The sequence below is a fragment of the Boleophthalmus pectinirostris genome, unplaced genomic scaffold (assembly GCF_026225935.1).
Source record: "Boleophthalmus pectinirostris isolate CB_2022bp ecotype Guang Dong unplaced genomic scaffold, ASM2622593v1 HiC_scaffold_14, whole genome shotgun sequence".
NCBI classification, from domain to species: Eukaryota; Metazoa; Chordata; class Actinopteri; order Gobiiformes; family Gobiidae; genus Boleophthalmus; species Boleophthalmus pectinirostris.
This window is the reverse complement of record NW_026571047.1, coordinates 26,686,052-26,709,765: the sequence shown is the minus strand read 5'-3', so window position 1 is coordinate 26,709,765 and position 23,714 is coordinate 26,686,052. Positions and strand designations below refer to the sequence as shown.

The following is a 23,714-nucleotide window of genomic DNA, read 5'->3' as shown; positions in this document are numbered from 1 at the left end:
ACTCCCAGTCTAATCCCAATAATAATCTGCTTCGTGAATATACGAGTGTTACTTTGGTAAATATTTGTATCTGATAGTGAACAGTACCACTCCGCTCCACCGGGGGCCTCGTCTCTGGGCTGTAATCACACGGTCTTAAATCTGTGTGTGAGTTTGATGGCACATTAGGCTCCTAAACGCATCGCAGTGAAATAGGATTACTTGGTTTAAGGGCGGCGACGTAAGACTCTGAAATAATACAACGGAGAATGCGTTTGAAATACCAGGCTTTGCTCTGCTCCATCCTGTCAGCTCCCTTCCACCTCTCCGTCTGCTCTTTTTGTTTTTTTCCTCCATCTTTTTTCATATTTCTCTCTCTCTCTCTCTCTGTCTGTTCTGTCTCTCTTCCTTCCCACATTTCTTTACATTCTCTTCACTCCATTCCGAGTCTTCCCTCGCTCAGTTTCTCTCTTTTCTCCTCTCCTTCTTGACGTCTTTCTCTTCTCCCCGTCCCCTCCCCTCTTTCCTTTCTCTCTCTTCCTCTATTACATCTTCTCTCGCTCTTTATGCCCTCCCACTCTTTCTCTTTTCTCTCTACTTCTCTTTCTCTTCCCCCAAGTCTCTCTCTCCTCTCCCCTCTGTCCTCTTCCCTTCGCTCCCTCTTTCTCCAGCTCTCTCTCTTCTCTCCTCCATCTTCTCTATTTTTTCACTTCATGCTGTGTCTTTCTCTGTGCCTCTCCCTCGCTCTCTGAGTCTCTCTCTTCTATTTCTTTGTCTCTCTTTCTCTCCCCCTCTCTCTTTTCTACAGCATTATATCTCCCCTCTATCCTCTTCCCTTCTCTTTCTCTCTTCCTCTCTCTCCCTCCCCCTCTCTCTTTCTCTCCCTCTCTTCCCCCGCTCTCTCATCTCTTCTCTCTCTCCCGCTCTCTCCTCCGTCTTCACTATCTTCTTCCCTTCTCTCTGTGGCTCTCCCTTACTCTCTCTCTAAGTCTCCTCCCCTCTCCTATTTCTTTGTCTCTCTTTCCCTTTCTCTCCTTCAGTCTCTGTCTATTCCCCCCTCTCTCTTCTCTTCTCTTCCTCTCTCCCTCTGTTTCTTCCCCTCTGCCTCTCTCCGTCTCCTTCCTTTCTCCAACGTTACATCTCCGTCTCTCATCTCTTCTCTCTCCCATTCTCTTTTCCATATTCTCTATCTCTCTCTTTCTCTTCCTCTTTTCATCTCCCTCTCCTTTCTCTAACATTACACCTCCTCTCTCTATCCTCTTCGCTTCTCTTCCTCTCCTCATCTCTCTTTCTCCCTCTCTTTCTCTCCTTTCTTCAACATTACATCTCCCCTCTCTATCCTCTTCCCTTTTCTTACGCTTTTCATCTCTTTCTCTCTCTCTCATCGCTTCTTTAAGTCTCTCCCCTCTATCCTCTATTTCTTTGTCTCTCTTTCTCTCCCTCTGTCTCTCTCTTCCTTCTCCCCTCTCTATTCTTTTCCCTTCTTTTACTCTCTTCATCTCTCTCCCTCTCTCATCTCTTTCTCTCTCACTTTCTCTGTGCCTCCCCTGTCTCTACTCTATTGTCTCTCTCTCTCCCTCTCTCTTTCCCTCTCTCCTTTCTCCCACATTACATCTCCCCTCTCTATTCTCTTCCTTTCTCTTCATCTCTCTCTTCCTTTCTCTCTCTCTCCATCTCTCTCTCTCTCCTTTCTCCCACATTACATCACCTGGCGGCTGGCGTCTGTATAAACTGCAATAATCTTTTTCATCCCTTCGGTTTCTCTTCTCTCCGAGTGTCACGCTCCGTGTACAAAGTGTTACGTTCACAAAGTTCATTTCCCCCGAATGCAGCCGGGGCACATTTTTCACTCCCAAGACAAGACGACGGAGACAGAAAAAGAGAAAGAAAAAGAGAGAGAGATAGAACAACGACAAAAAGAGTCCAAAACTGTTGAGCCGAGTTCAGCCTTAAGTAGAAGAGTTCGTTCTTTAACTCTGTAACTTAACCCCGATCCTACACACTCCTGCACTTGTGTATCGGCATTTGAAAGCAGTTAAAGGTGCACTGTGTAACTTTTCTGTCTTTCTATCTTCCTGTCTCCATGGAGATGTTATCGCTTCACCTGGAAAGTTTCACAGTATGGCATTAAAGGTTGTATAGAGGATTTTCCAAGGAACGAGAAATCCAGCGACTGTTTGTCCTTTTTCAAATGTTGCGCATGCGTGAAACCCACCCCCCCTCCCCTACAGCTCCTACGTAGAAACGCCTCCTCCCGCCTCCTCTTTACGCCAGAAACAGGTTTGTTTACAGCCGGTGCACTGCACATGACTTGTAAACAACTAACTACAGTGTTGGTTAGGCAAGACGGAGAAGTGAGGATCAGGGGGAGCGGGTGCGCGGACATTTCGTTCGCGGACAAGAAGTGAGGAGCAGGGAGAAGAGCGGAGCAGGAGAGAGGAGAGAGGAGAGGAGAGAGAGGAGAGGGAGCGGTGCGCGGAGATTCCGTGCCCGGAGAAGTGAGGAGCAGGGGGAAGAGCGGAACGGGCAGCGGGGACAGGAGCAGGAAAGGGGTGCAGAGAAGGTTGCGCGGAGATTCCGTGCGAATGAACTAGCTACAACACGCAGCAGCAAGCGGACTCTTTCTTTGCCTTGAAAATTACGTTTTCAGACATAGGATATCGCTTTCGTGTCCTGAAAAACGTTTGTCTAGCTCTTGGAAATAAAGTACGTTTTCATAATAAGCAGAAGTTTCCTGTCCAGGAGTAATTTGGCGACCAGTGCGTCAGTCTTTAGATTCTGCGTCTGCTTCAGTCGCGCCATCGCTGGAATGAATCTACAAGAATCACCTTAGTTTGGCTTCGCTGCTTTTCCCCTTGTCTTCTTCTTTCAGCGACCTCAAAAACGGACTTTCTTTTGCGGCGAACTGCTCCTGGATTCTTGTCGCCATTGCAACAAACTTTGTGCGAACTGCGAGGAAGATATAGGTCAAAAAAAGCCGCTAAGAACTGTTGCGTTGGTGGAGTAAACAGCGTCTGTGCGTCTTGCGTCTGTGGACTGCGTGACAGTCGTACGTAAACCACGTACCGGCGGCGCGCAGGCAAGTCAGTTACGCTAGAAACGTAGGGAGATTGATTGACAGCCTGTCAGCTCACAGATAACGAGGCAGTGTCGTTATCTATTGGCAAATGTTTAGCCCCACCACGTCCAGAGTTGATGAATTTTTATTCTCTTTTTTTTGGTCATCATAATTACAAGGCTACTGCACCTCTATAATCTATCATTGACAATTTGAAACAAAAAAAAAAATCCTCCATACAACCTTTAAGTGTATCCAGCTTGCTTTTATTCAATTACAGGTACACACATACTATGAGCGGGCTCGCCTCTCCTCAGACCTGAGCTGTAACTTGGCCTGCCTGCTTGTCTCCATGGATGTAGATGGGTATAATGCCACACTGTGAAACATTCCAGCTGGACCCTCACTAGAAGAGTTACACGGTACAGCATCAGTACAACTCCCAATACCAAAAGTGTACTATTTTTTGTGATTTTTTTTACCTTTCCCAAACCTATACAAAATGAGAAGTGAGAACATTTTTTTTTTTTTAAACTGATTGTCAAAAATAAAAGTGAATACTGAGCAACCGATGTAATAAAAGTCTGCTAAACAAAGACACCTGGACTGCTACAACTCATCTGGGTAATCATGACTTTTGGTTGTAAAAAAAATTATTAGAATAGATTTTGAAAAGTTGAAAATTTTTGGAAAAAAAAAAAAAAAAAAAAGCAGAGGTGGGAGCAAGTCGTTGTTTTGCAAGTCTCAAGTCTTTGACCTCAAGTCCGAGTCAAGTCCCAAGTCCAATACAGGCAAGTCCAAGTCGAGTCTCGAGTCACTGGTCCATAAGTCCAAGTCAAGTCCAAGTCGTCTGCTTTGAGCTTCAAGTCATTTCAAGTCTTTAAACCAAAGTACCAAATATAGGGTCGATTTTTGCGATTTGTATGAATTTTAAACTAAATTTCACTTAAAAAAATCATAGTGTTTGATATTCAACTCTATATTTTTATGAGTATGTAAGAGTTGTAGAAATGTAAGTGTTTCCTTTTTAAACGTCTTAGTGTGAATCATTAAGGTCAGAATATAAAGAATTCAGATTGAAAAGTGCTTCTCAAGTCACAGGCCTCAAGTCCGAGTCAAGCCCAAGTCACTGACCTTCAAGTCCAAGTCGAGTCCCAAGTCTTAGTCCATTTTATCAAGTCTCAAGTCCTGAAAAAAGTGACTCAAGTCCCCACCTCTGCCTTAAATGCCACAAGTCGACCATTAAGATCATCTGGTCAGGCTGGGTGATACAGGGAAAAAAAAATATTGTTTGTTTGTTTGTTTGTTTGTTTTTGTCTGTTTGTCTGTTTGTTTGTTTGTTTGTTTGTCTGTTTGTTTGTTTTGTTTGTTTGTTTGTCTGTTAGCAACATAACTCAAAAAGTTATGGACCGATTTTGATGAAATTTTCAGGATTTGTTGGAAATGTGAAAAGGAAGAACTGATTTCATTTTGGGGGTGATCCGGAAGAAATCCTGGATTCTGGATCACTTTGAAATTTTAGTTAACATTGTGGTAAATGGGGCCAAAAATTTTGTTTCTCAATATCTCAGTTAATTATTGACCAAACCCCATGAAATTTGACTCAGGGATGGACAATGGGATCCTCTTTCATATTCCAAAGGCTGATCCGGATCTGATCCAGAAGACTGATTTTATCGCAACTGATATAAAAAATGGGGGTAGTCCTTGGCGGAGGTCTGCGCTCTCTGAGTGCTTTTCTAGTTTTTTATGAAAATACTCGACACATTTCCACAGATATTTTGCCATCGAAATCCATTAAATTAAGTGAGGTTTACCCTACATCGTGGCACTTCCGGATGTTGTGAAAAAGGTCTATTGGCTGTTGACTTGTCGATTAAAATGAATGAATTATGAACAACATCGACCAAAGTAGAGATCGCGATATATCGATTTTTGTATTTTCGGCACAGCTCTAGCACCTGTTTAAATTTGTCTTTATCAATACATTTCACACCACCACTGTAAAGAAGACAGAGCTAGCACACTCATTGACTTATAATAAGAATTTTCCTTTTCTAAGCCACCAAAACTGCTATTTTAAGTACTTTTAAAAATAATTTTGTTTGTACAATGATGACTAAACTTCTATTCTACACATGAAGAGAAGATTAATTGCTGTTGACCCCTGAAGAGAAAGCTAAAATTAAACCACATAAATCACTGGTTTCTTTTTAAAACGCATGACTGAAAATGAGAGTAGTTTTGGAACATCACAGCAAAATAAAGCTTCGAGATTTATGACGACTGAATTAAAATCAATATTTGAATATTCGCAATTAGGAGATCAAAAAGTTTTATATTATAAGTACCATCGTTTTCTACACAAACCACAAAAAATTAAAAACTACTTAAAGCTTCTACCCTGTAATTTAGATCTGTACAAACTGAAATGTTATGAATTTGTCGATTTGTCTGATTTAAAATGTGAAGAAGTGTAGAAGATTCACAATTAGATATATATTTTTTCCCCAGATCGTTGAACTATTGCGAAACATTTGAACGTTGTTGTGAAAACAGAGACTCCAGACTGTTGATTGTTGCCTCCTCCCCGTATCGATCCGACGCTATTGTGATGCTAAAGACAGATTTCGGAGTTGAAGCCACATCCTCGGGAAATATCGATTATGCTGAACAGCGCGTCGCTCGCTACCTCGCTCGTCAACGCTGAGATTTATGAGGTCAAATGTCCACGGCGGTCACAGGATCAACGTCGTCATAAATACTGGAGCCACAGGATTAAAGGTGCTGTATTTACGTCATGTTAGAATGCTGTTACCACCACAAAAGCAGACCTGGAGTTGTGTTTTGTTTCATTCACATGTTCGATGTGTAATCCTTTATTTTGGGAGTCCAAATCATGAATAGTCTCAGCTGGTCTAAGAACACCAGTTGCATTGTGAAAAAGGGACACCAACGCCTATACTTTCTTAGGCGCCTAAAAAAAAGCAGGTGTGGGCCCCTCTGTCCTGAAGGCCTTTTACAGGTGTGCGGTGGAGAGCATCCTCACCACCGACATGACTGTGTGGTTCAGCAGCAGCACCAAGGCAGAGAGGAAAGCTCTTCAGAGGATAGTTAGAGCTGCGGAGCGCGTCTGCGGCTGTAGTCCTGCCCTGCATTGAAGATATTTACATCAGCAGGTGCAGGACAAAAGCCCACAGCATCATGGAAGACTCCACCCATCCAGCACATGAACTTTTTACAGCTCTCCCATCAGGCAGAAGATTGCGCCACCTACAGGCCAGGACCACGAGACTACGGAACAGTTTTTATCCTGATGCCGTGAGACAGATTAATTCTGTCAGAAAAAACACTACAAAACAGCACTGACTTGGAACGCACTTTAGAAAATGGGGGCGGGTTGATATACAATATTTTTTAACTATTTTATTCTTGTTATAACTATTTATTCTTATTATAACTATTTGTTCTTATTGTTATCTGTGCTGCTGTTGACCTGGACCTGAGTGCATTGTTTCGTTTCTGTGTATTTTTTATACTGGAATGACAAATAAATTTGATTCTGATTCTGATTATTAGTCTGTTTACATCTGCAAAGCTCAAAATGCTCTGTTCCACCTTGTGATGTCATGAAGCGTTGTCAAGTTAACACCTTTTACCTTATCTTCAGTAGAGATTTGCAATTCCAGAGCTGAAATCATCCGAATGATTCTAGTGAAGGTGTATGGAGTTTAAAAATGCACTGGAGCCCTTCCTGTATCACCACATGACATCACAAGGTGGAACAGTGTTTTCTGTTTGAGAGAAGAACTCAGGTACTCCGTGGTCATACCGGCTTGTCAAAGATGTCAGGGCTGGGCGTGGGTAGAACTTGCAAGGTTCCCACTCTTTTTCACTGACAAATTTCAAAACTTTTCCATGGCTTTTCCATGGGCAAAATATGAAATGTTAACACTTTCCACTCACCTTATGGTTTGGTATTTTTAGTTTTTTTAACGTTCAAAATACTGTCAGTGCATTTATTGTCGTCTCTTTTAAACCAAAGGCGCACACGTTAAGAAATACTGTATTTTTCGGTTTATGAAGTGCAATATCAATAATGTTGAATTCTCTCGTCTATTTTCATACATAAGATGCACCGGATTATAAGAAGCATTAAGCGAAACAAACAGACGACACTTGAGACTGATCCTTTAGTCCAGGCGTCCACGATCCATCGGCCGATCGAGACGTAATTCGCCCGGCGTTGCCTCCCTGGACTTAGTAAATGTGTATTATGAATGTGAATGTGGATAATTTAAGTTTGCTTTTTTCTTTCCTACGAGGACGACTAAAATATACCTTGAGTAATAATGTGTTTAATGGAGCTTTGTGCACATTTGTTTACATTTTACAGAAACGAAACTTAAAACCACATGACTCATTTGCATAAACTATAAGCGCTGAAAAAAACAGCTCCCTCCTCCTGCGCTGATGTGGTCAGCTTCTGTCGGGCTAAAGGACACGACTCAGTGGCGGTCAGTAAGCACCACCAGACTTAATACATAAGGCGCACTTTAGATATTTGAGAAAATTACAGGATTTAATCATAATAGTCTAATGAGAACTTAACAGAACGCTGCAGCTGCGTGAACGAGACACTAAAAGTCCATGAGTTTTCCAAAACCTTCATTGAATTTACAACTGCGTGACTTTTCCAGGCCTAGACGATGATATTTTCATGACTTCCAGGATTTCCATGACTGTGGGAACCCTGTACTTGGATGGGAGACCAGGTGCGACAGTCGGGCGTCAGTGGCGAAAACTATCATTGGCTACGTTCAGACTGCAGGGCTTAACGCTCAATTCCGATTTTTTTGTGAAATCCGATGTTTTTGCGAGGTCGTTCACATTTCCAATTAAATGCGACTTGTCTGTGACTTCAGTGTGAACGGTAAACGGCCCGAAAGTGTCCCGCATGCGCACTGGAGGACACGATGACGTCAACCCCATGCGTCAACCGCAGCGAGCGTGCTCTGTGTTTACGGAAGTTGTCCAAATATGGTCGCGAGCATTGAGCACCTGGAGATTTTACAGTTCCGGTTTCCGCCTGCTTCAGCGCAGAATAGTGACGTTTGTCGCTTGTTAATGACGTGTAGGTCGGATGGATGCGCTTTGGCCGTTCAGACTGAAGTCGCATGTCAAAAGATCAGATATGTATCGGTTTCAGGAGCACATATCCAAGTGTCCTGGGTCGCATTTGAAAAATTCGGATCTGTGCCGTTCAGACTGTCATTAAAAGATCGGATACAGGTCACACAGAAGCCAAAAAATCGGATTTGGGTCACTTCAGGCTGCAGTCTGAACGCAGCCGTTGTGTCTTTAGGCAAGACACTTCACCTACATTGCCAAGTATGAAAGTGGTTTGTGAGGGTTGATGGTGCAGATTGGCAGCCTCACTCCTGTCACTTTTCTTCTGGAATGAATGAATAATCCTCTGTAAAGCGCTTTAGGTGTTTTGAAAGTCGCTGTACAAATGCAGTGATTAATTAGGTTTGTTTGTGACGAGAAATCTTATACCATAACGCGGACAATATAGCAATACGGGCCCTTTAAAACTGTATCTCTGCCTCATACTGTGCATTCCTCCTCCTCTTCCTCCTCTTCTTGCTCTTCTTCCTCCCATTTCCGCCAAAGAGATTGTTTTCATGGAGATTTCAGTAATTAGACTGACATTTAATCCTGCTGGCTGGGTGAATAAAACTGCTATATTTGATTCTGTGTCCAATCAACACGATTTACCGAGCCAAGTGAGACGCCGCGAGGAAGATCCGGGGTCAATTTGGCGCATTTCGGAGACCTTATACAATTATTTTAGTTGTAACCGCGGCAACAGTCATTTACCCAAAAAAAAACAAGTCAATTCTTCTTTCCCCCCATAAAATAGATTGTCTTTAGCGATCACTCTGAACTCCTCCGTACGTGTTCAAGTTGTAATTTGAACACATCTCTGACTTACGCTTTAAAATAACTTTCTTTGTGTCGTTCTCAATTATATTCTTGTGATAATAATGGGAATAGAAAAGAAAGTACTACGATTTAATGTTGAAAATGTGGAAAAGTCTGTTATGCTGTAAATATAAAACAAGACTAAAGATAAGATCATTTCGCCCAAGTTATACCAACATGTTTATTCATTAATATCCACCATAAAGTTTTAATTTTGTATTTTTTGTAAATTGCAATCATAATCTAAACATTCTATAGGCCAATAATATTTGTTAAACTTCTGATTTGTGCTGTAATACAGTGAGTTCTTGGGTCTAGTCCCTCACAGTTAGTTTAGTCCTGGTTCAGTTCTGGTTTAGTCCTGGTTTAGTCCTGGTTTAATACTGGTTCAGTCCTGGTTTAGTCCTGGTTTAGTCCTAGTTTAGTCCTAGTTTAGACCTGGTTTAGACCTGGTTTAGTCCTGGTTTAGACCTGGTTTAGTCCTAGTTTAGTCCTGGTTTAGTCCTGGTTCAGTCCTGTTCAGTCCTGGTTTAGTCCTGGTTTAGTCCTGGTTTAGTTCTGGTTTAGTTCTGGTTTAGTCCTGGTTTAGTCCTGGTTTAGTCCTGGTTTTAGTCCTGGTTTAGTCCTGGTTTAGTCCTGGTTTAGTCCTGGTTTAGTCCTGGTTTAGTCCTGGTTCAGTCCTGGTTCAGTCCTAGTTCAGTCCTGGTTTAGTCCTGGTTTAGTTCTGGTTTAATCCTGGTTTAGTTCTAGTTTAGTCCTGGTTCAGTCCTGGTTTAGTCCTGGTTCAGTCCTGGTTTAGTCCTGGTTTAGTCCTGGTTTAGTCCTGGTTTAGTCCTGGTTCAGTCCTAGTTCAGTCCAGGTTTAGTCCTGGTTTAGTTCTGGTTTAATCCTGGTTTAGTTCTAGTTTAGTCCTGGTTCAGTCCTGGTTTAGTCCTGGTTTCTGATCAGGAAGAAATATGAGGAGAAAATTGTAAAGGCGCAAAAAAAAAAATCCTCCATACAACCTTTAAGTGAATGACAAAACTCCCCTTTGGCCTATGAAAGTAAAAAAAACAAAAAAAAAAAACGCTTTTATAAACACATTACGCTGAATTATTATGATGTTCTGAATGCATAAAGCGAGTGAGGAATAATTTTGGAGCTCTGCAAACTGTTTCAAATTCTGTTTTTCACATTTTAAAACCGTAAAAAATCTGCGACAGAGCTTTTAATAAACCGATTACACAACACTTAACATTGTAATTAACCTTTGTGGAGTGTAAATTGGATTGAAATGACTTATTTTTTGCTTCCAAAACTGTCACTTATTGTCACTTGATTGCAATAACTTGGCTCTTATAATTTACTAAGAACCTGGATGATTACAATTTATGATTTATGAAGTAGTAGACGTACTTTCAGAGCTTGTATACGCCCACTGAAAGGTTGTATGGAGGATTTTTTTAAAGTTTCAAATTGTCAATGAAAGTTTAAAATACCATTACAGAGACACAGCAGCCTTGTAATTATGATGACCAAAAAAAAGAATGAAAATCTATCAACTGTGGACGTAGTGAAGCCAGACCAGATCATCAGCCAGTAGATAACGAGGCTGCCTCATTTTCTATTGGCTGTTAGGTTGTCAATCAAACTCCCTGCGTTTCTAGTGTAACTGACTCGCCGGCGTGAGGGGATTATACGGTTTATGCGGCGATTCTTAGAGGATTTTTAAAACCGTAACTTCCTCGCAGTTCGCACAAAGTTTGTTGCGATGGCCGACGAGAATCCACGACCGGTTCGCCGCAAAAGAAAGTCCGTTTTTGAGGTCGCTGAAAGAAGAAGAGAAGGGGAAAAGGAGCAAAGCCAAACTGAGGTGATTCTTGGAGATTCCTTCCAGCGATGGCGCGACCGAAGCAGACAAAGTGTCTAAAAACTGATGCATCGGTCGCTAAATTATTTCTATTTCGCATGCACAACATTTGAAAAAGGACTGTCGCTGTATTTCTCTTTCCTTAAAAAATCCTCTATACAACCATGAAGTACACCGGGTTTGTTTCTCACCCATCTGTGGAAATCAATGCCTTCATACTCCTCCTATCTCCCGTAACACCACATTAGAAAAGTCTATAGGTTTCATAATAGCGTGGACTTGTCCTTATAGCCAATCTTCTATTCTTGATGGAGTCCGAGGCCGATCAATATTAAATTCAGAGTACGGGGACTGTGTATTGTGTAACGGCCCCCTTTTTTTTTTATTGCATTCCGAGTCCAAACCTGCCATATGCTGTTTGATCCATCACCGTCAACGTTTCAGCAACCCCCCCCCCCCAACCAGCCAGTAGACCTCAATCTTCCTCCGCAAGGACACGCCGGTAAAACTCAATCTCTGTATTAACTTCGCTAAACATTTTTTACGTTGGTCAAGCCCGGGGGGGGTGGTCAGCAATAACACGGGGCGTAGCTGGGAAAGCGTCGACAGCGTGACGGAAGGGGAGCGGAGGCTGAGTTATGGCGCGGACGGGCAAGGACGCAGCGAGATCGCCGCGTGACATCGGAGAATGAAGAGCGGGCGGGCGGGCGGAGGTGAAGCGGGAGGGCGGGTGAGAGTGGACTTGCTGTGAAGATATTAGAAGTTTTAAGAATTATGGGTTAGTCAGCGGATTTTTAAAAGAAACGGGGAAGATGTAGGTCACGTCGTGTTAGATTTTTGAAAGATGCGCCGGGTGGAGCGTCCTTCAAATGCTTTTCTAAGGCTGCGTTCAGACTGCAGCCTGAAGTGACCCAAATCCGATTTTTTGGCCCCTATGTGACCTGTATCTGATCTTTTAATGACAGTCTGAACGACACAGATCCGATTTTTTTCAAATGAGACTCAGGACACTTGGATATGTGCTCCTGAAACCGATACATATCTGATCTTTTGACATGCGACTTCAGTGTGAACGGCCAAAGCGCATTCATTCGACCTACACGTTATCAACAAGCCACAAACGTCACTATTCTGCGCTGAAGTAGGTGAAAATTGTTAATAAACTCCGTGTCACTGAAGCGAAGCACATCACCACTCACCACTCTTGGCTACGTCTCCACATCCACACGTTCCTTTCAACGGACGTCGCTGCCGCTGCCCCACAAAACACCACGGCCAAAAACCTCGTCCTTCTCCTTCTCAATCTCCTCCTTAAAACAAGTAAGTTGTTCATGTTCTGGCTCCGGTACGAGAGGAACTTTAAAATCTCCAGGTGCTCAATGCTCGCGTCCATGTTTGGACAACTTCCGTAAACACAGAGACGCTCGCTGCGGTTGACGTCATCGTGTCTCCAGTGCACATGCGGGACACTTTCGGGCCGTTTAATGTTCACACTGGAGTCACATACAAGTCGCATTTAATTGGAAATGTGAACGACCTCGCAAAAACATCGGATTTCACAAAAAAATCGGAATTGAGCGTTAAGCCCTGCAGTCTGAACGTAGCCTTAGTGTCGTAGTACTTCTGTCAGTCTTGAAACAGCTTTTTTACGGTCTTGGTTTTGTCTCAGACTCAAGCACATTTGGTCTCGGTCTTGTCTCGACGAGTGCGATCGTATTTCCTTACGGCCGGTAAATGTGCAGAGGCTGCTCAATATCACTGCAAAACCAATAAGATGATGCAACTGTAAATGTTATGAACTTGATAAAACCCACTTGATTCACTTCGAAGTTGTTTTCTCCAAAGTGCCAGTGGAAGCGGGATTAAAAAAAGGGGTTTGCAAGTGCAGTACAGTTTGCTTGTCTTATTTTAGGCTTAAATGAACATTAACCAGATCCAATGGAGATAGATTTATGAAAACATTGATATAAATGTGCCAAAATAACTGTAAAATACAAATAAATGTAGAAAATGACTCGATGTGCTGTGGTTTTGATCTTGTCTTGGTCTCAACCTCGTACGGGAGGAGGCGTGGTCTGTGCGGCGTGGTTACATCCTGGTTAAATCCTGTTTGAGTCCTGGTTTTAGACCTGGTTTTAGACCTGGTTTCAGACCTGGTTTCAGACCTGGTTTTAGACCCGGTTTTAAACCTGGTTTTAGACCTGGTTTAGACCTGGTTTAGACCTGGTATAGATCTGGTTTAGACCTGATCTACTCCTGGTTTAGACTTGGTTTTAGACCTGGTTTTAGACCCGGTTTGAAACCTGGTTTTAGACCTGATTTTAGACCTGGTTTATAGACCTGGTATAGATCAGGTGTAGATCTGGTTTAGACCTGATTTACTCCTGGTTTAGACCTGGTTTTAGACCTGGTTTAGACCTGGTTTTAGACCTGGTTTTAGACCTGGTTTTAGACCTGGTTTAGACCTGGTTTTAGACCTGGTTTTAGACCTGGTTTTAGACCTGGTTTTAGACCTGGTTTCAGACCTGGTGTTAGACCTGGTTTAGACCCGGTTTTAAACCTGGCTTTAGACCTGTTTTAGACCTGGTTTAGACCCGGTTTTAAACCTGGCTTTAGACCTGTTTTAGACCTGTTTTAGACCTGTTTTAGACCTGGTTTAGACCTAGTATAGATCTGGTATAGATCTGGTTTATACCTGATTTACTCCTGGTTTAGACCTGGTTTTAGACTTGGTTTACACTTGGTTTTGGACCTGGTTTTAGACCTGGTTTTAGACCTGGTTTTAGATCTGGTTTTAGATCTGGTTTAGACCTTTTTTATTCTGGTTTAGACCTGGGTCAGACCTGGTTTAGTCCTGGTTTTAGTTCTGGTTTAGTGGTACGGTCACACAACATACGGAGGAGATGGTTCACGCTTTTCACGGCCTGGTACCAAACGACCCACGGCCTAGGTACCAGTCTCCAGGCCCGGGGGTTGGGACCTCTGTTGTAACATATTCCAAAACATGGTCCAATCAAAGTACTGTGCTCTGAATACTTGGAATACTTGCACATAGAGTTTTATTTAAATTATATATTACGTTCTATGTGTATTTCTGGTACATCAGTCACCTGTTTGTCTCCGTAGAGATGTTATTGCTTCTCTAGGAACGTCTAATAATAAAGAGTTACTCAAACATGTGTGAAAGAAACAAAACACAAGTCCAGGTCTGTTTTCGATGAGGTAACATGACCAAAACCTCACAACCGTCTCTTTTGCATAATATACGACTTCTAATTCCATACTGCGGAACATTACAGGCTGAATATGTAAGATTACTGAAACATAACTCAGGTCTGATTTGGATAAGAACAAATATTGCAGCATTATGAGTTAAAATTGCCTCTTGAGGCTCTTTAAAGGAACGCGGCGGTTGTCGGAGCAGCGTGTACCTGAACTACCGGGGCTTTGGCTGTTTCTCGTCATTAATGTGATATTACGACCTGGATTCCCAAAATACTGTAGTGTAGGAGGCGATGCTGAGAGCTATAATTTTGACATTTTCGAGGCATTCAGGCTTCCATACAAACCACTTTATCATCTGAAAACATGAAGAGTGTGAAGAGTGGATATTTGGGATCAGAAAGCGAGCCTTAATTTACCACAGACAGGTAATAAAGAGACGGCGTTAGTTTGAAGTATTACTGACGGCGACTGGGTGGAACACGCTATGTATTTATACTTTCTGGTGTGATGCTAACTGTAGGCACCGCTCTGTCTGAAGCTTTATTACACTTTAATGTTTTGACAATAAAGAAGTGACTGAGCTGAGCCGATTTGTGCCGTGAAACAAGTGTGCGCGTGTTTTTTCATGAGTTTCAGACTAAAATTTTTTGACAGTGAGCATTGTGTTACCATGGCAACTCTTGAATGCCACCATAGAGATATGTGTAGGACGCCCCCCAGCGCGATGTCAGAAGTGAAAAGTATCAACTGGCGCGGCTTACTCGTATTGATACTTTGCAGTGGAATCACGCTGGGGGTGTTCTACGTGTATATAATGGAGGAATGTTCAGCGGTTACCATGGTGACTAGGGCTGGGTGTCATTCAGAAGTTGCCGATACGATACATACCTCGATACGTAAGCCACAATACGATACATACCTCGATATGTAAGACATGATACGATACATACCTCGATACAAAAGCCACGATACGATACATACCTCGATACATACGATACATACCTCGATACGATACATACATACCTCGATACGTAAGCCACATATACGATACATACCTCGATACATAAAGACATACGATACATACCTCGATACAAAAGCCACGATACGATACATACCTCGATACAAAAGCCACGATACGATACATACCTCGATACAAAAGCCACGATACGATACATACGATACATACTACGATACATACCTCGATACAAAAGCCACGATACGATACATACCTCGATACAAAAGCCACGATACGATACATACCTCGATACAAAAATACGATACAAAAGCCACGATACGATACATACCTCGATACAAAAGCCACGATACGATACATACCTCGATACAAAAGCCACGATACGATACATACATACATACCTCGATACAAAAGCACGATACGATACATACCTCGATACGTATACATACGATACAACCTCGATACAAAAGCCACGATACGATACATCGATACAAAGCCACGATACGATACATACCTTGATACGATACATACCTCGATACAAAAGCCACGATACGATACATACCTCGATACGATACATACCTCGATACAGTGAGCTTACAATTCAATACGATTCAGTATGATGCATTTCAAATCGATTCGATACAGTTCAATAAAAAATAAAGGCTAATTCTTGGTTGTGATACTAAAAAAAAAAAACTAAAAAAAACATTTCTTGTGCAAAGTTCATTGGAAACACCAACATTTTACTCATCAAAACAGTGAAAATGTCAAATGTGTTTCATAAATGAGTTTCCTTCCTCTAAACAAACAACAAAACTGTAGCTCTACAACAAAATAATTTAGTAAAATATACCTAAAAAATACTCTCGGGACAGATCGATACAGCAGCCCACGATATTGATACTGTATCGTCACATTAAACGATACGATATATCGAAATTTCAATATTTTTGCACACCTTTAATGATGACACAGTGCACATATTAACAAAAACAAAAATCAAGACAAAAAAAATACAAAATTTAAAGATTTAAAGAACACGTTTTCAGGATCCATACGAGCGTTCATGGACTTTTTTAAGACTTAATAATTCCAGCTCAGTCAGTCAGTTCTTTCTGGGCATATTGTGTTAAAACAGAGCACGGATTAAAGTCTAAGTAACAGAGCTTCAGACAGAGCAGTGCTTAGAGTTAGCTTCACACCCAAATTTTGATGGCATGAGCTGCAGTAACAAGTATCAACAGGCTCACAATGAATATTCGACCTTAAATGCAACATCTTCCAATGAAAACCACAAAATTAGGTCTAAAACAATGTAGACAGACACAGACAAAACACTGCCCGAATTTGGAAAACAAATTTTGCATATAAAAATATTCTTTGTACCCATATTTTTGTAGTCTATTAAGAAGCAGTTTAAACATTTCATAGCATTATTTTAAAGAATTGTTGTCATTGTAAACGTAAATTGTCAACTTATTAAAGAAGTATTACTTTTTTGTGAAAGGGAAACAAACTATAACTTAAGAGGCGGTTTGAATTTTAATTGCCTCGTGCTCGAACGACAAGAAAAAGTAAATTATGGAACAACTTGAAAATAGAATCTTAATACCAAAAGAATTAAAAAATGAGTGCTTAATATATAATAATAATATATGAGGTATGCATGAAATGTAAACTATATGATGTGTACTATATCTGATAATATACTAATTTGGTTAATTGTAATGAATGGAATAATAATAATGTACATCTATTTGTTCTTCGTTAATATGTTAAGTATTTACATTTTTTCGGATAAAATTCTCGTAACATTTATGGTTATTTAACTCTATATTTAAAAGTTCTATCTATAATATAAACTATTACAGAATTACTTAAACTTTATCTCCCTAATGAAATAATAATAATAATGAGGAAAAAAATCATTATAATATGGTTAAGTAACTCATAAAAGTCTCTATATATCTCTGTCTCTCCTTTATTTTAATAGGCATTCGAATTAAAAACCTATACACATTTTAATCTCAGCTACTTTTTTCTAGTCTTCTTTCCATAGCTTGACGAATATTTATGACTGTTGTCTGTTGCCATGGCAAATAACAATTCAAACCCCCACATTTTACTCTTTTGAATGATTAAAAGTCCTCAAAATGGCTGCTTTAAAACCATTTAATGACGGTAGCAGTTTTGGCTCCGCACGTCTGCGTCAAAAACACATCAAAACCGAACGTGCGAGTGCGGCGCTTCGTTGGCACGGTAACAGCCCACACGGAGCCCACTTCCCGATGTTTTGACGGTAATTAATTTCACCTCCACGGTCCGTTGCTCACGCCATCTTAAAGTGTATCGTTGTTTAGTTTTTAACGGCACGCTCCGATGAGTTTATGATGAACTGAAGCTGCTAAGAGCTACTTGACTGGACTGAAGAGGGGACGCCAAAAAACCCAGATAAATGGAACTGGTTTTAAAAGACAGTACAGGGCAGCGGTGGAGGAAGTACTCAGTATTGTTTTTGTTTTGAGGGTCCGTCACCTGCTTGTTTCCATGGAGGTGTCATTGCTCTGTCTAGAATGTTCCACAGTGTGACATTAAACAGCTCTACCTTACATTTATTCAATTACAGGTGGATTCATAGCTCAAAAATACCAACAAAAACAGGCATTTTGACTGTGAGTAGGGTTGCCTCTCCACAGATCTGACCTCTAACTTGGTTTAGTTTGCTCTCTATGATGATGGAAAGGTTTAAAGGTTTACTGTGAATCATTTCTGACAAAGCAATAACATCCCTGTGCATAAAAAAAGCCTTTGATGAACCCTCCACCAGAAAAGTTACACAATGCAAAGTACAAATTGTAGTATTTAAAGTGGACACTTTTTACAAGAGGTGGGACCAAGTCGTTGTTTGGCAAGTCTCAAGCAAGTTTCAAGTCTTTGACCTCAAGTCCGTGTCAAATCCCAACTCAAGTACAGGCAAGTCCAAGTCAAGTCTCGAGTCACTGGCCCATAAGTCCAAGTCAAGTCCAAGTTGTCTGCTTTGAGTGTCAAGTCATTTCAAGTCTTTAAACTAAAGTAGCAAATATAGCTTAGATTTTTTCAATTTATATGAATTTTATGATAAATTGTACTTTAAAAAATCATAGTATATTTATATATGAATATTCGTAGAGTATATAAAAGATGTAAAAATGCACATTTTTCCTTTTTAAATGTCTTGACAAGATCTTAGTTTGAATCATTACAGCTAAAATAGAAAGAATTCAGATTTAAAAGTGCTTCTCAAGTCACAGGCCTCAAGTCTGAGTCAAGTCCCAAGTCTTAGTCCAGTTCTAAAAATAGTGACTCAAGTCTGACTCGAGTCCAAGTCACGACTTGCAAATCCCCACCTCTGCTTGAAGGTATCTATACTTTTTTTTTTACATTTTTTAACAGGACTGCAGAGAGTATTTTTTTCATGTTGGTTTGAAACCTGCTGAAAATGCTGTCTTTTGTTTTTTTTTTTTAAATCTTTATTTATCTTCATAGTTTGTAGTTTAATACTTTTACTTAAGTAGATTTATTCATGTGAAACTTTTACTTAAAGGTGCACTGTGTCTGAAAATGTCCCGGTGTTAAACATAGCCATCTTTTTTTTTATTGACTTACAAACTTGCATTTTTACTGGGAGTGGGCTTGCCTTTCCACAGATCTGACTTGTAACTTTGCCCTATGGTGTCGCCTGCTGTCGCCGTAGAAATAAATAAGTGTAATGTCATACTGTGGAACATTCCTGATGACATCGCCATGGAGAGAAGCTGGCGACAGTTCCTCTACCAGAAAACTTACACACTGCACCTTTAAGTAACCAAATCGAGCTCTTCTTCACCCACTGCGTAAAAAAAAATACAAAATGAAAATGACACTCAAAGTTAATTTCCTGAACATAAATAAGACAGACTTTTTATCACTGCAGTTTAACGCAAAAGCTTGTCAAATTTGTTCCACCAGCATCTGAACTCTGCTCCAAACCGCGCACTTTTACTGACTGAGGATTTACGTGGACATGATTAAAAAGAGCTGATCTGATCATTGGCGATTAGAAGTGACAGAATTTGGGTCTTGATTAAAATTTGACTGATTGCAAGGCCCAAAGTTTGCCAAATATGAACAGAAGGGTGTAGTTGGCAACAAAAAAAGTCTCTGTTGAAGCCGGTGAAGAAGTCTGTGTAAAAACCGAGGAATGGACAGTACGGTACGGTGGTGTTTATCTGAGGTTTATACTGAGCCTTTTACCACACAGAATGCTTTACAGTTCATTTTCCATTCTCTCCACTCTTGTATAAAAGCCACAGCTGCCCTGGGGCAAACTGATGGACGTTCTTACCATTTCAGATTGGTGAAAAATGGGATATTATCTACATGTGTGGTCAGAAGTCTTCAAAATGGCATCTATAACAGGAACCAAGCTTCTAAGGCACAGGTGTCAAACATAAGGCCCGGGGGCCAGATCCGGCCCTCCAAGACCTTTAATCTGGCCCTCAGCTGATTTTCTACTAAAATATTGAAATTATATTTTCTATTAAAATCTTGTTAATTTTCTGTGGTGTTTATCACAGCAGCGTCTCCAGCGTCTCTGTACGTGGCCCCTCCCACCAGAGCAGCACAAATGAAGACTTGTCTCTTTCCAAACGCTCTTAAAGGACGATCGTTTTGACTGTTGACCGTGACACCCTCATCAGAAAAATGTCCAAAATGAGAAAAGTGGAGCCGAGTGCAGGATTTTCCAAGAAAAATTGACTTATTCCTATTTACATACAAGTTCATGTTAAAACATTGTGTTGAAATTTAATTTTTCTTAAAGTTTCCGGTTGTTCATAATATTATAATATTTTGTAAAAGAGTTCATCAGTTAAAAAAGATTTCTGTAATAGATTTGTGTTTTTCTGCACAAATATTTGAACTTATTGTTATTTTTGGGGTTTATATGACATGAGTTTTCTGATCCGGCCCCTTTGAGATCAAAGCAGGTTGGATACGGCCCCCGGAACAAAATGAGTTTGACACTCCTGTTCTAAGGTTTTACAAAACAAGGCTTTCTCGGGCTTGTGGGTAAAAATGACAAAATATTTTATCGGAAGTGCCTTTTGTTTAGATGGTGACAGCGTTTTTGGAGCTTAAAAACACACAGATCTGAGTGGAAAAGTTGAATATGCTCTGCCGTAGTGTTTCCATCTACACTGCCCAAGACGCAAAACTCTGGTCAGATCTGCTCACGTCGCGTACACGTTTACGTCACATACGTCACCACCGAGCCGCCTGGCATGCATACACAATCAAATTCCACACACTTTTGCGTCACTATATGCACACAGAGTTCCTCTTGAAAACTTTCATCTAATAAAAAGTGAAGACGCGACGCCACTTTTGCGTCTTCTGTTCAGACCGTCATCATATAAACGTACCCTTAGAAAGCTACAGTATTAGTTCAAAAATCATTCTAAATCACTTTTGAGATATACTGTAACTTGTATATTGTAGCTTGAGTGTGTGATTAATATAATATAGATAATGAAAAAAAAAAGTTTTTGTATTTATATGTATTAGGGGTGTAAGAAAAAAGAAATTCAGTAATATATTGTGATACTTCATTGCACAATTTTCGAATCAACACAAAATGCATGTAAAATTATATATATTTTAAAATTCATTAGTTACATTTACTGTTCTCATGATTTAAAAATGTCGTAAATTATACTGGATTTCATACAGTTTTGTTCTCGTGAAGGTGGAGTTGACTATATTATTAGAAGTAATAACTGATAAATCACAATATATCAGCCACTCTTTTAGTATGGGGATATAATAAGATATATCGAATCGTGCCTGTCGTGATATGTATCGTATCGTCCGACTCAAGGCAACACACGCCTCTGTTAGAAAGTGACCGCCACAAACTTGGTTTAGTGCAACCTGATCAATATTTGTGCATTTTACATTACTACTTTCAAAGTAGGGATTCATCGATACTGATACTGGTATCAAATATCAGCGCCAATACTGAAAGATTTGCAGTATCCGTTTCATGATATCGGTTAAGTAGATGTTCTGGTTGGACATTTAATTACAGAATGTTTGAACTTTTTTCATATGAAGCAGTTTAGGATCAGTTCAGTTGAATCTCTTGTGTAATTTGTGCATTTTAAAGATATTTTCCATTTTCTGTCCCTACACAGGTATCAGGTGAATATCTGATATCGGCAGATTAAAGTCATAATATTTATATCAGTATTGAAACTGAAAAACCTGGATCGGTGCCTCCTCGTTCAAAGATATAGATATCATTTTGCCTTTTGTTCATTATGATTATTTTGTTTGGTTGTGGGACCCGTGCTAGATCTGGTTTGCAGAATGTCTCTCCCCACTCTTCACCCCAATTTACATTTGTTTACTTTCATGTCCCAAAAGTCTATAAACACATTTGTTGCTACCTTATTTGAACTGGCTAAACATTGATAAACTCTCGAACACTTTCTAATTAACTCCAACATGTCGTCGATACAGGTGATTGGTTGCCACTTTTGACCCATATGCCAATTAATGATGGATAATGTCCCAACACTATAGAAAATGTATAACTTCCTGCTTATCCCATAGCACTAAACCTTCAATTTTCTCCATATTATTTACAAACACGAAAACACCTTTTGTTAGAACCTTTCCCCGTACTAACCCTCTTTCCAATGAGCTCTAGAGACGTATATAGAAATAGATCCATAAATGTCACTCCTCCCTCTGTGCTCATTAGCAGCTCAACCGTCCCCGTAGCCGTATATCTTTTCCGATTCTCATATTCCCAACGGGAGAAAAAAGAAAATCCGATTCGAGGTTCACGGAGGTCAGCGGTGTTTGAAGAGGAGCTGGACTCACCTGTAAATAATGCATGCGCTGTTCCTGCACGTGTCACAGTTGGCCGTGTCCTGCCCCGTCCGATACGAGAGTCTGAGGAGGAGAAACAACGCTTTGAATCAGTTTGAATCGATCATGAGAACAGAAACAGGCACGCCTCTTCTCTTATAACTGTAGCTGAATTCAGTAAACATTTCCAAAGAGGTTGAATTGCTTTTCTAAACTGACTGAACCCCTCCTGGATGAATGAGGGATCACACAGTCTGTTTAGAAAAATATTAAACCCCACTGCAAATTTAGTTTTATTGACCTTTATTTAACCAGGATAGTCCCGATGAGATGAAGGAGTACACAGACTAACGCCAACTAGAGTTAGGCCTGGCATGATAACGCGTTTTGAAGCTTGATATGTCGGTGCAGAGACATACTGACGAACGAATACAGTTTGAATTTGTTCATGGAAAGTCCGTTTAGATGCAGCTTCTCGTTTTCATGGGGAACCGAGAACATACAGCAGTAAACAGTTTACTCTCATATTTATATTATTCATATTTTGCAATAAACGATCATATTGAAGCTACTTTATGCCACTGAAACAAAGCAGGATAATACCAATAAACCCATTTGTAAATATACTAGCCATACAAGCCATGAGCTACAACAAATAAACAGCAGAATGAATGAATAATTAGTGATAGAAGTTACTTGTCTTTAGCCAGGCTGGTGCCACCTACTGCCTCCGCTCCAGCGACTAGGTCAGGAATCAGAATACACTAGACCAGACATGTCAAAGTCAGGTCCGGGGGCCAAATTTGGCCTGCAATATAATTATAATTGGCCCACGAGATCATATCAAATATGTATTAGATCTGCCCGCCGGCTACAGTTAATAGAAACATTAGGGATTCAGTGTTTAAGCAAAACTATTATTAAACATTTATTTTAATAAGAAAAGCTTTAACATTATATATATTGAAAGAAGAGAAAACATGCAGATGTTAAATAAATATTTAGTTTGGCCCACGACTTAGTCCAAGTTTTTAATCTTGGCCCTCTGTGAATTTAAGATTGACACCCCTGCACTAGACGGTTTGTAAGAACCCCGGAAGTGAAGAGCTGTGAAGCCATGATGTCAAACTCAAGCGTCTGTCTGGGTCCCTTTCGTGGTACAGCACAACAGTAAACAAAGCGGTCGAGATGGATGTAGACGAAGACAGACATTCTGTGTTGGCAACGATTCCCGAGATCGAGGATTTAAAGGTGGAACAAAGAGAATGTTTGGCGAATTTTATCAAGAGGGAAAGACGCTATTGCTCTTCTTCCTACGGGATTTGGCGCATTACATACGTCATGACCAAATAGCAACGATTGGTTAAATAAAAAAGTATCTGTTGAGCGAACGAATCCTAATGCTGCGAGGTCAGACAGTTTCCACGAAGTGAAATTGGCTCATGAATAAGGCTAACTTGTTTTACCCTCTACAGCTCAAATCTTGACATCACAAGGTGGTACTTAACTGTGTTTTTAAACTCCATACACCTTCACTGGAATCATTTGAATAATTCATTGTAAATCTCTACTGAACTAAAGCTAAAAGGTCGCTGTTAACTTGAAAACTACCACTGTTTGACATCACAAAGTGGAACAGAGCATTTGAGCTTTGGATATGTAGACAGACTAATAATAAAGGATTACTAAAAAACATGTCCGAATGAAACAAAACACAACTCCAGGTATGATTTTAATGAGCTAACAGT

At 40.4% G+C, this 23,714-nt stretch overlaps 2 protein-coding genes across 2 annotated transcripts in view; one reads left to right on the top strand and one right to left on the bottom strand.

Annotated features, from left to right (window-relative positions):
- dock1 (dedicator of cytokinesis 1) overlaps window positions 1–23,714 on the top strand; it is a 708,121-nt gene that overhangs the window by 344,714 nt on the left and 339,693 nt on the right. The window lies entirely within an intron of this gene.
- LOC110174603 (inhibitory synaptic factor 2A) overlaps window positions 1–23,714 on the bottom strand; it is a 74,296-nt gene that overhangs the window by 30,174 nt on the left and 20,408 nt on the right. The window contains exon 2 of the mRNA XM_055150425.1: window positions 21,979–22,050. Coding sequence (XP_055006400.1) covers window positions 21,979–22,050 — 72 coding nt within the window. The remainder of the gene's footprint in view (window positions 1–21,978; window positions 22,051–23,714) is intronic.